Source organism: Pleurodeles waltl, chromosome 6 (assembly GCF_031143425.1).
Source record: "Pleurodeles waltl isolate 20211129_DDA chromosome 6, aPleWal1.hap1.20221129, whole genome shotgun sequence".
NCBI lineage: Eukaryota > Metazoa > Chordata > Amphibia > Caudata > Salamandridae > Pleurodeles > Pleurodeles waltl.
In genome coordinates this window covers 1,061,713,749-1,061,726,568 of record NC_090445.1, presented here as the reverse complement: position 1 = coordinate 1,061,726,568, position 12,820 = coordinate 1,061,713,749, and the positions used below count along the sequence as shown (strand labels likewise).

Genomic DNA, 12,820 nt, shown 5'->3' with positions numbered 1-12,820 from the left:
ACACTCACGACAAGGCTTAAATCCAGACTTTCTCTGCGACATTATTTCCACAGAGAAAGAGTACGCAGCAAGATATACACTGTAACCGCAAGAGTAACAGTTGCTCCCTCGAAGATAACCGTTTCGAATGCACGGAAAAAAGAGAACTGACGTCTGCACGTCGTCGAGGACCTCTTATTGCCTGTATGACGTCAGACGGCGTCGCGTGGGAGACAGTGACGTCCTCGTCGACGTGCAGAGACTAGTAAGAAGATTTCCGTCGAATGCTGGCGCCATGGGAGTATTCATGAGGTGAGGAATCCACAGGTAGTTGTATCCATCAGAAATTATGTTTCTAAAAGTTGGAATACTTTTTAAGAATCTAAAACTAGTTCTAGAATCTGATTCAAACTTTCACAAAACTTTTAAACTCAAAAAGAAATGCTAAACAGGGACTAACACAAGGCCCTAGCAGGACTTTTAAGAATTTTGAAAAATAGTTCAAATTGCAAAAATCAATTTCTAATGACAATTTTTGGAATTTGTCATGTGATCAGGTATTGGCTGAGTAGTCCAGCAAATGCAAAGTCTTGTACCCCACCGCTGATCCACCAATGTAGGAAGTTGGCTCTGAATGCACTATTTCAAAGTAAGGAATAGTATGCACAGGATCCAATGGTTCCCCTTAGAGGTAAGATAGCGGCAAAAAGAGATAATACTAATGCTCTATTTTGTGGTAGTGTGGTCGAGCAGTAGGCTTATCAAAGGAGTAGTGTTAAGCATTTCTTGTACACACACAGGCAATAAATGAGGAACACACACTCAGAGACAATTCCAGGTCAATAGGTTTTTGTATAGAAAAATATATTTTCTTAGTTTATTTTAAGAACCACAGGTTCAAATTTTACATGTAATACTTTAAATGAAAGGTATTGCAGGTAGGTACTTTAGGAACTTTGAATAATCACAATAGCATATATACTTTTCAAATAAAACACATATAGCTATTTTAAAACTAGACAGTGCAATTTTCACAGTTCCTAGGGGGAGTAAGAGTTTGTTAGTTCTTGCAGATAATTAAACCACCTACGGGGTTCAAGTTTGGGTCCAAGGTAGCCCACCGTTGGGGGTTCAGAGCAACCCCAAAATTACCACACCAGCAGCTCAGGGCCGGTCAGGTGCAGAGTTCAAAGTGGTGCCCAAAACACATAGGCTTCAATGGAGAAGGGGGTGCCCCAGTTCCAGTCTGCCAGCAGGTAAGTACCCGCGTCTTCGGAGGGCAGACCAGGGGGGTTTTGTAGGGCACCGGGGGAGGGGGGGGGGGGGGGGACACAAGTTAGCACAGAAAGTACACCCTCAGCAGCACAGGGCGGCCGGGTGCAATGTGCCAACACACGTCAGGTTTTCAATTGGAATCAATGGGAGACCAAGGGGTCTCTTCAGCGATGCAGGCAGGCAAGGGGGGAGCTCCTCGGGGTAGCCACCACCTGGGCAAGGGAGAGGGCCTCCTGGGGGTCACTCCTGCACTGGAGTTCCAATCTTTCAGGTCCTGGGGGCTGCGGGTGCAGAGTCTTTACCAGGCGTCGGGATCTGGGAAGCAGGCAGTCGTGGTCAGGGGGAGCCTCGGGATTCCCTCTGCAGGCATCGCTGTGGGGGCTCGGGGGGGGGGGGGCAACTCTGGCTACTCACAGTCTCGTAGTCGCCGGAGAGTCCTCCTTGAAGTGTTGTTTCTCCACAAGTCGAGCCGGGGGCGTCGGGTGCAGAGTTGCAAGTTTCACGATTCCGGCGGGAAACACAGTTGTCTTGAGGTTGCTTCTATGGAAACAAAGTTGCAGTCTTTGGTGAACAGGGCCGCTGTTCTCAGGAGTTTCTTGGTCCTTCTGGTCCTGGGGAAAGCGTCACTGGAGCAGTTTCTTCAGAAGGGGGGGGGGACACAGGACGGTAGAGCTGGGGCCAAAGCAGTTGGTGTCTCCGTCTTCTCTGCAGGGTTTTTCAGCTCAGCAGTCCTCTTCTTCTTAGGTTGCAGGAATCTGAGTTCCTAGGTTCTGGGGAGCCCCTAAATACTGAATTTAGGGCTGTGTTTAGGTCAGGGAGGGCAGTAGCCAATGGCTACTAGCCCTGAGGGTGGCTACACCCTCTTTGTGCCTCCTCCCAAAGGGAGGAGGTCACATTCCTATCCCTATTGGGGGGATCCTCCATCTGCAAGATGGAGGATTCCTAAAAGTCAGAGTCACTTCAGCTCAGTTACCTTAGGGGCTGTCCTGACTGGCCAGTGACGACTCCTTGTTTTTCTCATTATCTCCTCCGGCCTTGCCGCCAAAAGTGGGGCCGTGGCCGGAGGGGGCAGCAAATCCACTAGCTGGAATGCCCTGTGGTGCTGTAACAAAGGGGGTGAGCCTTTACAGCTCCTGCAAGGGGGAGGTCATAAGCATCTCCACCCAGTGCAGGCTTTGTTACTAGCCACAGAGTGACAAAGGCACTCTCCCCATGTGGCCAGCAACATGTCTCGAGTGTGGCAGGCTGCTAAAACCAGTCAGCCTACACAGGTAGTTGGTTAAGGTTTCAGGGGGCACCTCTAAGGTGCCCTCTGGGGTGTATGTTACAATAAAATGTACACTGGCATCAGTGTGCATTTATTGTGCTGAGAAGTTTGATACCAAACTTCCCAGTTTTCAGTGTAGCCATTATGGTGCTGTGGAGTTCGTGTTTGACAGACTCCCAGACCATATACTCTTATGGCTACCCTGCCCTTACAATGTCTAAGGTTTTGCTTAGACACTGTAGGGGCACAGTGCTCATTCACTGGTGCCCTCACCTATGGTATAGTGCACCCTGCCTTAGGGCTGTAAGGCCTGCTAGAGGGGTGACTTATCTATACTGCATAGGAAGTGTGAGTTTGGCATGGCACCCTGAGGGGAGTGCCATGTCGACTTACTCGTTTTGTCCTCACCAGCACACACAAGCTGGCAAGCAGTGCGTCTGTGCTGAGTGAGGGGTCCCTAGGGTGGCAGAAGATATGCTGCAGCCCTTAGAGACCTTCCCTGGCATCAGGGCCCTTGGTACCAGTTACAAGGGACTTACCTGGGTGCCAGGGTGTGCCAATTGTGTAAACAAAAAGTACAGGTTAGGGAAAGGACACTGGTGCTGGGGCCTGGTTAGCAGGCCTCAGCACACTTTCAAATCAAAACATAGCATCAGCAAAGGCAAAAAGTCAGGGGGTAACCATGCCAAGGAGGCATTTCATTACACCTACCCACCCCAGATTGGCCAAAATCCATAGTTAGGCTATCACTGCCTTCAGGCAGTGGTCGGCACTGACCGTCTGCCTTGAATACACCCAGCTTCAACTCTGTACCAAAACAACAAGACAGATAAGCCTAAAAATTACCAGCCAGACATTGTGATCCACTTGGTAGTGGCATCAGATATGCATCTTTAACCTTAGAACTCTCTGTAAACAAAGTAACCCCTACTCCCTTTCAGTGGATGCTAATGAACTCACCTCTGGCACAAGTAGCATAATTCAGCTGGTTTTGTGACAGTTCACTAGAAGCTTTTATTAGGGAGTACAGAACTCTTTCTCACTTGGAGAATTAACATGCAAAAATGATAAGCGGTAACTAGTCTCGACACTGGGATAGCATTTTATAAGCAGCCCATATTTATTTGCAAGTATCTGCTATTTACCCCCCAAGTAGAAAGCCGCTTCTGCACGGACGAGAGATATATATATATATATATATATATATATATATATACACACACACCACACACATATACACAAGTAATGGTCAGGCAGGTCATACAAATTTAGCTGTGCTGTTTAATAAGGTTATTCAAACAAAATACTGCATCCTATAAGGTTCTTATACTCTCTAATAAAAGTTGTGTGTCATCAAGACAACAGAGTGGACATTAGGAACTCAACTAACAGGTGAAAGAAAAAAAAAAGACTGTCAAACAAATTACGCTTAAATGGCACGTTCACCAAATATATGCAATGCCTTACTCTTTTTTTGTATCTGTGGAGGGCTTGCTTTCATCCTTTCCCTCCCCAGGGTCAGTTTCTGGATCCTTAGGCTGTTCTGTCTCACTCGATGTTGCAGGGGGAGTTTCAGTTTCCTGGTCCTCACCAGTAGAGACAGATTCCTCAGAGCTAATTTCAGTATCTAAAGGATACAAGTTAAGACCAGAAATGTGAAAGGAATTGAAATCTAGAAAGTGTCACACATACAATCTGACCAGATGTTATATACCTACATTTCCATGATAGTCCCAGGTCCATTCTCGGTCTCGCTCTTTTTTCAGCCTCCCTCTTTCGTCCATGCCACATACGCAAATAATCAAAATAAGAAAAACCTTACTTACCTATAATTCTAGCTAACCATAGCTAACCATTAAGAATCCTCGAATCATACTCAAACATGCATGGTCCCAAAGCACATTTATAATCTATACATTCAAAAGACAATAATAAAAACACAGTAACTAGAACATGCCTGCAGAACGCAATATTGTCTGTCTTTTCTGGATGCATCCAATTAAAATAAATCTGTCACTCTAAGGTACATTTTACTAAAACATTACTCAAGAAAATCATTTTTAACTTAAAACAAAGAATACAGAGCTATTATTATGGTTTGGCTACGTCAAGAATGGAAGCTGCCTAAGAACTCAGAAAGCTGCCTTGACTCATCAAGTACTACAGCATTAGTTAGGTAGTTCCTTTTTTTCAAGATCAACTCTAGGAAGGGTCTAATTAGTTTGACTAAACTATACTTGTGTTCCACTGAAAATAGGGTGGAAAATGTTTAACTCTGAAAGAAGACCCGTTATTATGTAACGTTTGACTCTCCCTTGTGGGACACTCATTGATATTCGTAAACATTAGGGAAAAAAGCTTGACCGGGTCGAATACTGGCTTAACTTGGCTGTAAGCGCAATTCAGTTTCAGTCATAACTGGCTTAGGGGGTCAAGCAGCTCATTACCTGCGTGCATGAGCATTTGCGCCACGTCTCCAGATTCCTGTTTGCAGTCATGGCTTCCTGGTTCCCAGTCTTCAACTTGATCCTGTTACTTTGTTGCTGGAGCCCTCTCTGATATTTTTGCGAGGACTTCTGCTGCACTGTTCTAATTCACCTGATCAGCTGCCTTTTCACTGAACTACTAGAACTGAAGGTTAAAACCCTATGCAAAGTTTGACAACTATCCCCAAAATTCATCAAGAGTGATGCGAGTAGAGTTTAAGAAAGTGCTTCAGAAATAATCAGTGTATTTATTCACTTGGCAACATGCTGGTCACCTAGACATAACATGAGAACCTGGTCCTACAAATCAGCAAAATCTACTTGCAAGCATTTGAAGCATTCCAAGATGACAGTGAATTTCAACTCTCTAGGGCTGAGGCACACTAAACCATTGAGAACTGTAATCAAGGAGATTTGGGCTATAACCATCTATCAACTTTAAATCCACTTATGTCTGATTTTGCAAGACCAAACTCATGCCATTCCGACATTTATAGCCATTGATGAAATTGGATTTAGATCAAAATCCATATTTTGCACTTCAAAGTCAGAGAAAACTAGCCGACAACAAATACGCGACTGTTTAATAAAATTATACCCCCAATTACCTACATTTACATCATCTCTTGACGCTGTGAATGAGGAAATAGCTGACAAAATGGTGAAATTAACCCTCTATCAGCTGTAATAACTATAACCGAGATAAAAGAAACCTTGCATGCAAGAAGTTGATTGCGCAGTAAGTCAGACAATTACCTTGAAATGGATTTTAAATATCAAACAGAAGAAATCGCAGAAACCTAACAAACCAGTCAGGATCACTCTTTGGCTAACTCTTTGGACAATTCAGAATTGTTGATAGAATTATCTGTGATTTATCCCCAAAGTCCTCAATATGCCCTCAAACCTCTGAATCTGAAAGGCTGACCATTTATCATCGCATGAATCGGGCCTAAAGATAATCCCTCCTGCTCACTCAATACTTGCAGTGACTGGGGCAATTAGTACCTGTAAGGAAATGCCTCCTTGGCATGGTTACCCCCTGACTTTTTGCCTTTGTTGATGCCTGATATGAAAGTGTGCTGGGGCCCTGCTAACCAGGCCCCAGCGTTCTTTCCCTAAACTGTACCTTTGCTTCCACAATTGGCACAGCCCTGGCACCCAGATAAGTCCCTTGTAAATGGTATCCCTGGTACCAAGGGCCCTGATGTCCGGGAAGGTCTCTAAGGGCTGCAGCATGTCTTATGCCACCCTAGGGACCCCTCACTCAGCACATGCATACTGCCTCACAGCTTGTGTGTGCTGGTGGGGAGAAAATGACTAAGTCGACATGGCACTCCCATCAGAGTACCATGCCCACCTCACACTGCCTGTGGCATAAATAAGTCACCCCCCTAGCGGGCCTTACAGCCCTAAGGCAGGGTGCACTATACCACAGGTGAGGGCATATGTGCATGAGCACTATGCCCCTACAGTGTCTAAGCAAAACCTTAGACATTGTAAGTGCAGGGTAGCCATACAGGGTATATGGTCTGGGAGTTTGTCAAACACGAACTCCACAGTTCCATAATGGCTACACTGAAATCCGGGAAGTTTGGTATCAAACTTCTCAGCACAGTAAATGCACACTGATGCCAGTGTGGAATTTATTGTAAAATACACCCAGAGGGCATCTTAGAAGATGCCCCCTGAATACCAGTCTGACTCCTAGTTCTAGGCTGACCTGTTTCTGCCAGCCTGCCGCAACCAGATGAGTTTCTCGCCGGAACAAAGCCTGTACTGGGTGTAGGTGCTTCTCACCTCCCCCTGCAGGAACTCTAACACCTGGCAGTGAGCCTCAAAGGCTCATGCCTTTTGTTACAGCACCCCAGGGCATCCCAGCTAGTGGAGATGCCCGCCCCTTCGGCCACTACCCCCACTTTTGGCGGAAAGGCGGGAGGAGATAATGAGAAAAACAAGGAGGAGTCACCCACCAGTCAGGACAGTCCCTAAGGTGCTCTGAGCTGAGGTGACCCCTGCCATTAGAAGTCCTCCATCTTGAGATTGGAGGATTCCCCCAATAGGATTAGGGATGTGCCCCCCTCCCCTCAGGGAGGAGGCACAAAGAGGGTGTAGCCACCCTCCAGGACAGTAGCCATTGGCTACTGCCCCCAGACCTAAACACAACCCTAAATTTAGTATTTAGGGGCGACCTGAACACAGGAAATCAGATTTCTGCAACCTACACAAAGAAGAACTGCTGACCTGAAAGCCCTGCAGATGACTGGCTTGGCCCCAGCCATACCGGCCTGTCTCCAGACTCAAAGAACCTGCACAGCGATGCATCCAACAGGGACCAGCGACCTCTGAAGCCTCAGAGGACTGCCCTGAACCCAAAGGACCAAGAAACTCCAGAGAACAGCAGCACTGTTCAAAAACAGCAATAACTCTGCAACTTTTTAGCAACTTCCAAAGAACTCACTCTTCCCGCCAGAAGTGTGAGAATTCACACACTGTACCAGACGCCCCCAGCTCAAGCTCCAGAGAACCAACACTGCAGAGAGGACTCCCAGGCGACTGCGACCTCGTGAGTAACCTGAGACGACCACCCTGCACCCCCACAGCGAAGCATGAAGAGAGGATCCAGAGGCTCTCGCTGACCGCGACTGCCTGGAACAAACAACCTGACGCCTGGACCAAGCACTGCACTCGCAGCCCCCAGGACCAAAAGCAACCGAACTCCAGTGCAGGAGTGACCACCAGGCGACCCTCTGCCTAGCCCAGTCGGTGGCTGGCCCGAGGAGCCCCCCTGTGCCCTGTCTGCACCACTAGAGTGACCCACAGGTGCCTCCATTGATTCCTATTGAAAATCTGACGCCTGCTAAGCACACTGCCCCCGGCCGCCCCTGTGCAGCTGAGGGTGTGTTTTGTGTGCCTGCCTTGTTCCTCCCCCCCCCCCCCCCTCCCCCCCCAAGTGCTCTACAAAACCCCCTTGGTCTGCCCTCTGAAGACACAGGTACTTACCTGTTGGCAGACTGGAACCGGAGCACCCCAGTTCTCTATAGGCGCCTATGTGTTTTGAGCTCTCCTTTGATCTCTGAACCTGATCGGCCCTGTGTTGCTGGGGGGGTGACTTTGGGGTTGCCTGGAACACCCCCAACGGTGGGCTGCCTATACCCAGGAAACTGAACTTGTAAGTGCTTTACTTACCTGAGAAACTAACCAATACTTACCTCCCCCAGGAACTGTTGATTTTCTGCACTGTGTCCACTTTTAAAATAGCTTATTGCCATTTAAACAATATTGTGTATGTTATTGCTCCAATTAAAAAGTTCCTTACTTACCTGTGTGGAGTACCTTGCATTTTATGTACTTACTTAAAATCTTGAATCTTGTGGTTCTAAAATAAATTAAGAAAATATATTTTACTATATAAAAACTATTGGCCTGGAATTGTCTCTGAGTGTGTGTTCCTCATTTATTGCCTGTGTGTGTACAACAAATGCTTAACAAAAACCCCTGATAAGCTTACTGCTCAACCACACTACCACAAAATAAAGCATTAGTATTATCTAATTTAGCCACTATCAGCCTCTAAGGGGAACCCTTGGACTCTGTGCACGCTATCTCTCACTTTGAGATAGTATGTACAGAGCCAACTTCCTACTGTACCATTTTATTTCAGGAGTCTGCTATTTTGACTAAACAATATTGCTTACAGAATAAGTTTCTATTTTAAAAAATACATACAACAAAAATAAAAGTACTACATGAAGATTATAAACCTTTAGGAAATATCGAACAACTTCATTTGCAATCAACAGTACCAATTTCTCCCATACTGATATCCGCTACAGCTACAGTGAGGGAGGGAGTGGCTAAGTCAGCCATGAAGGCGGACGCAACGCTCCACGGCTCCGCTAGCTGGCCCATGCATAGACTGCATTCCGGCCCTGGACCCCTTGACGTCTTGCCAGGCGCTGCTAACGCAAGTTGCCACCACTGAGGCATCTCAGCCATGCTTTTGGTGGCATCCAACAAGCTCTTCCAGGCGGCATGCCCGTACACCAGGGCAGGCTTCCACCCGGCCTTGAACAGTGAAAGGAGTGCTGTGGACTAGACCCCTTAAACGGACATCCCACCAACAAACCCAGCCATTGTGGGACCTGCAGGGGCCCCAGACAGAATGCAGGGGGGGGCTTCTACGCTGCATCCAGCCACCCTAATCCTGCTGAGGCTTGCCACAACCCTCACAGCCAACACACAGTGACGCCCCTTTCCCCTCAAGCTTCAAAGCCCCTGGCTGGAACATTGAAGGGGATACAACACCGAGGTGGCGGCTGGCCTGGGTTGTCCACGGCACTGCCACACATGATCCCTATGCTCTCTCCCTACAAGAGCACTCTGATCGGTTGTAGGAAGCTGGCCTGGTGTGCGGAAGGATCAATGGAAATTATGTTGCAAGAAGAGCCTTCGTCGTGGATGCAGATTGTCGGTTCTTGTAGGGTCACTCCCCTTTCCATTGTCGAGTTTTGCACCAGAGCAAGAACTGGAGGTCCCTGAAACAGTGCAGACTGGTTTATGCACGGAGGGCACCAAATATGCCTTTCAAAGCATACCAGTGGCTTGAGGAGGCTACCCCTTCCAAGCCATGTAACACTTATTTCCAAAGGGAGAGGGTGTTACCCCCACCTTCCCACCCCCACAGGAAATTCTTTGTTCTGCCTTCCTGGCCTTGAGCTGTTCAAGCAGCAGGAGGGCAGAAACCGGTCTCGGGGTGGCAGCAGCTTGGGCTGCTTGGAAAACCTTGGAAGACTGGTAGGAGCAATCCCAGAGGTCCTTTAAGGAGCCCCCAGAGTGCATGGAATCATGCTTCCAATACCAGCAACAGACGGGGGGAAGGTATCTCACACGTTTGATACCAAAAATGCCTGGCTCGGAGTTACCATTATGTCCAGTACACGCGTAAGAAGGCGTCCCTGCACTCATGAAGTCCTGTAAAACGGCACTGGAGTTCGTGGGGGCACCTCTGCTAGTGTAGGGGTGCCCTCACACACAGGTACTTCCACTCTGACCTCTGGTGTAGGAGAGCCTGCCATAAGGATGACTTAGCGACCTGGTGCAGTGACCTATGGTGAAAAGGGGTGGATGCACCTTTTCACGCAGGCTGCAATGGCAGGCATACAGAACACTTTGCTTGGGCTCCCCACATGCTGCAGTCTACGGGGGTCCCCTGGTACCCCAATGTCCTGGCTAGCTGTGTACCATATACTAGGGACTTTCATGGGGGAGCCAATATGCCAAATGTATGGTGAAAATGTTACAAGTTACCAAGTTAGAAGGGAGAGAGCATAATTACTGGGGTCCTGGTCAGCAGGATCCCAGTGAACACAGTCAAACACACCGACAACAGGCATCAAATGGCAGTGAAAATTTCAAGAAAGAGGGTACTTTCCGACACACCCACAAACGAAGGACAAGGCGGCTAAACTTGCCCAGACAAGTCTTCATTGTCTAAGTGGAAATATCTGGAGAGTTCATCTACACTGGAGTGGTTACTCCCAGGTCTATGTTCCACTGTATAATCCATTCCTTGTAGGGATATGGCCCACCTCAACAGTTTGGGATTTTCTCCTTTCATCTCTTAACTACAGGAGGGACTTGTGGTCTGTCTGAACAATGAAGTGAGTGCCAAGGAGGTATGGCCACAGCTTCTTCAAGGCCCAGACCACAGCTAAGGCCTCCCTTCCTATGGCTGAACAACGCCTTCCCTGGGGGGTCAACCTTTTGCTTATAAAAGCAACTGGTTGTTCCTGGTCCTCAGTGTTAAGTCAAGAACTGCCCCAACCCCTAACTCATAAGCATCTGTTTGTACTATGAACTTCTTGGAGTAGTCAGGGCTTTTTAACACAGGTGCAGAGCACATGGCCTGTTTGAGTCCTCAAAAGGTTTTTGAGAGCTAGCTGTCCATAAAGCTTTTAGGCATTCTTTTTGAAGTGAGCTCATTAAGAGGGGCTACAATGGAGCCATTGTTCTTAATGAACCTCCTGTAGTAACCAGTGAGACCTACCAGGTGGCCCAGATAAACAGCCTTCCCCTGCCCTATCTGGCACTTTGAGGTGTTGATGGCGAGGCCTGCTTTTTGCAGAGCCTCCAAAACATTCCAGAGGACGACCAGCTAGTCCTCCCAAGTGGAGTTTAAGACAGCTATATCATCAAGATAAGCTACAATATTGGACTATTCACCAGCCTTTCAAAAGTAACAGATGCATTTTTCAAACCAAAGGGCATCACTGTGAAGTGATAATGCCGTCCCAAAGGTTGAAAATGCAGCTCTTGCTTTAGCATCATCTGATAACCTGATCTGCCAATAGCCTGCAGTCAGGTCAAATGTGCTAAGATACTTGGCAGATGCAGTGTATCTATGAGCTCATCTACCCTAGGGACAGGATGCACATCAGTTTTTGGGACAGTGTTCAGCCCTCTAATCAACACAGGACCTCATCTCTCTTTTCCCATTTTGAGAGTGAGGTTTTGAAACCAGTACCACTGGGCTAGCCCAGGGGTTGTCAGAGTACTCAATGACTCCTAGGTCCAGCATCTTTTGCATCTCTGCCTTGATGCAGTCTCTAACAGGGTCAGATTGCCTGTAAATTTTACGTTTGATAGGCAAACTGTCCCCTGTATCACTGGTGTGTTCACACCATGTTTGACCAGTTATCAGATGAAACCGTTCTGAGAAGTGCCCTAGGAGGTTCCTGCAGTCTTCTTTCTGAGATTCAGAAAGACAATATGCTAGGACAACCCCATTCACTGAGCCGTCAGCTGCAGTGTTGGAGAAGAGGTCACGGAGAGGGTCACTCTCTTCTTCCTGTCCCACATCAGTGGCCATGAGCAGGGTCATATCAGCCCTGACATAGTAGGGCTTAAGGCGGTTCACATGAAGCACCCTGAGGGGGCTTCTGGGAATACCCAGGTCGACCAAATAGATAACCTCACCCTTTTTCTCTACTATATTGTGGTGACCACTCCATTTGTCCTGGAAGGTGCTGGGAGCCACTGACTCCAGGACCCACACTTTTTGCCATGACAGGATAACCTTCTGGTCATGCCACTTCTTCTGCAGACCTTGGCTGGCCTGAAGATTTTTAGTGCCCTTTTTCATGTACTCAGCCATTCTGGGTCTGAGGCCAAGTACATAATCCACTATGTTGTGTTTAAGGGACTTGAGAGATTACTCCCAGCCCTCCCTTAGAAGAGCCAGTGGACCTTTAACAGGGTGTCCAAACAGAGGTTCAAAGGGGTTGTAGCCCACTCCCTTCTGAGGAACCTCCCTGTAGGCAAAAAGGAGGCATGGCAGGATGAACATCCCACCTCCTTCTGAATTTTTCCAGAGAGTCCCATGATCATGCCCTTGAAAGTTTTATTAAACCTCTTTAGCAAACCATTGTTTGGGGGTGGTGAACTTATAAGTTACACCATATTACTTCCACATGGCCTTAAGGTTTGCAGGCATGAAGTTTTTACCTCTGTCAGATACCACCTCTTTTGGGAGGCGCACGCTGGAGAAAATTCACAGGTTTTTTTTTGCCACTGCAGGGGCTGTAGTGGTTTTTAGATATATAGCCTCTGGATACCTGGTGGCATTGTCCACCACCACCAGTGTAAATCTGTTTCCGGAGACAGTGGGTGGATTTAGGGGGGCAACAGTATCCATCCCAGCCCTCTCAAAGTGAACCCCAACCACTGGAAGTGGAATTAAGGGGCCTCTTGAGTGCCACCTGTATTGCCACTGCCTTGACAGGTGACACAGGAATGCCAAAATTCCTTGGTA

The 12,820-nt window shown here is 47.6% G+C and overlaps 1 protein-coding gene across 2 annotated transcripts in view; it reads right to left on the bottom strand.

Moving 5' to 3' along the window:
* The window catches only part of HP1BP3 (heterochromatin protein 1 binding protein 3), a 707,156-nt gene that overhangs the window by 520,038 nt on the left and 174,298 nt on the right, over positions 1–12,820 (bottom strand). For both annotated transcript variants that reach the window (XM_069240026.1, XM_069240025.1), the window contains exon 3: positions 3,989–4,148. In XM_069240026.1, the coding sequence (XP_069096127.1) occupies positions 3,989–4,148 (160 nt within the window). The remainder of the gene's footprint in view (positions 1–3,988; positions 4,149–12,820) is intronic.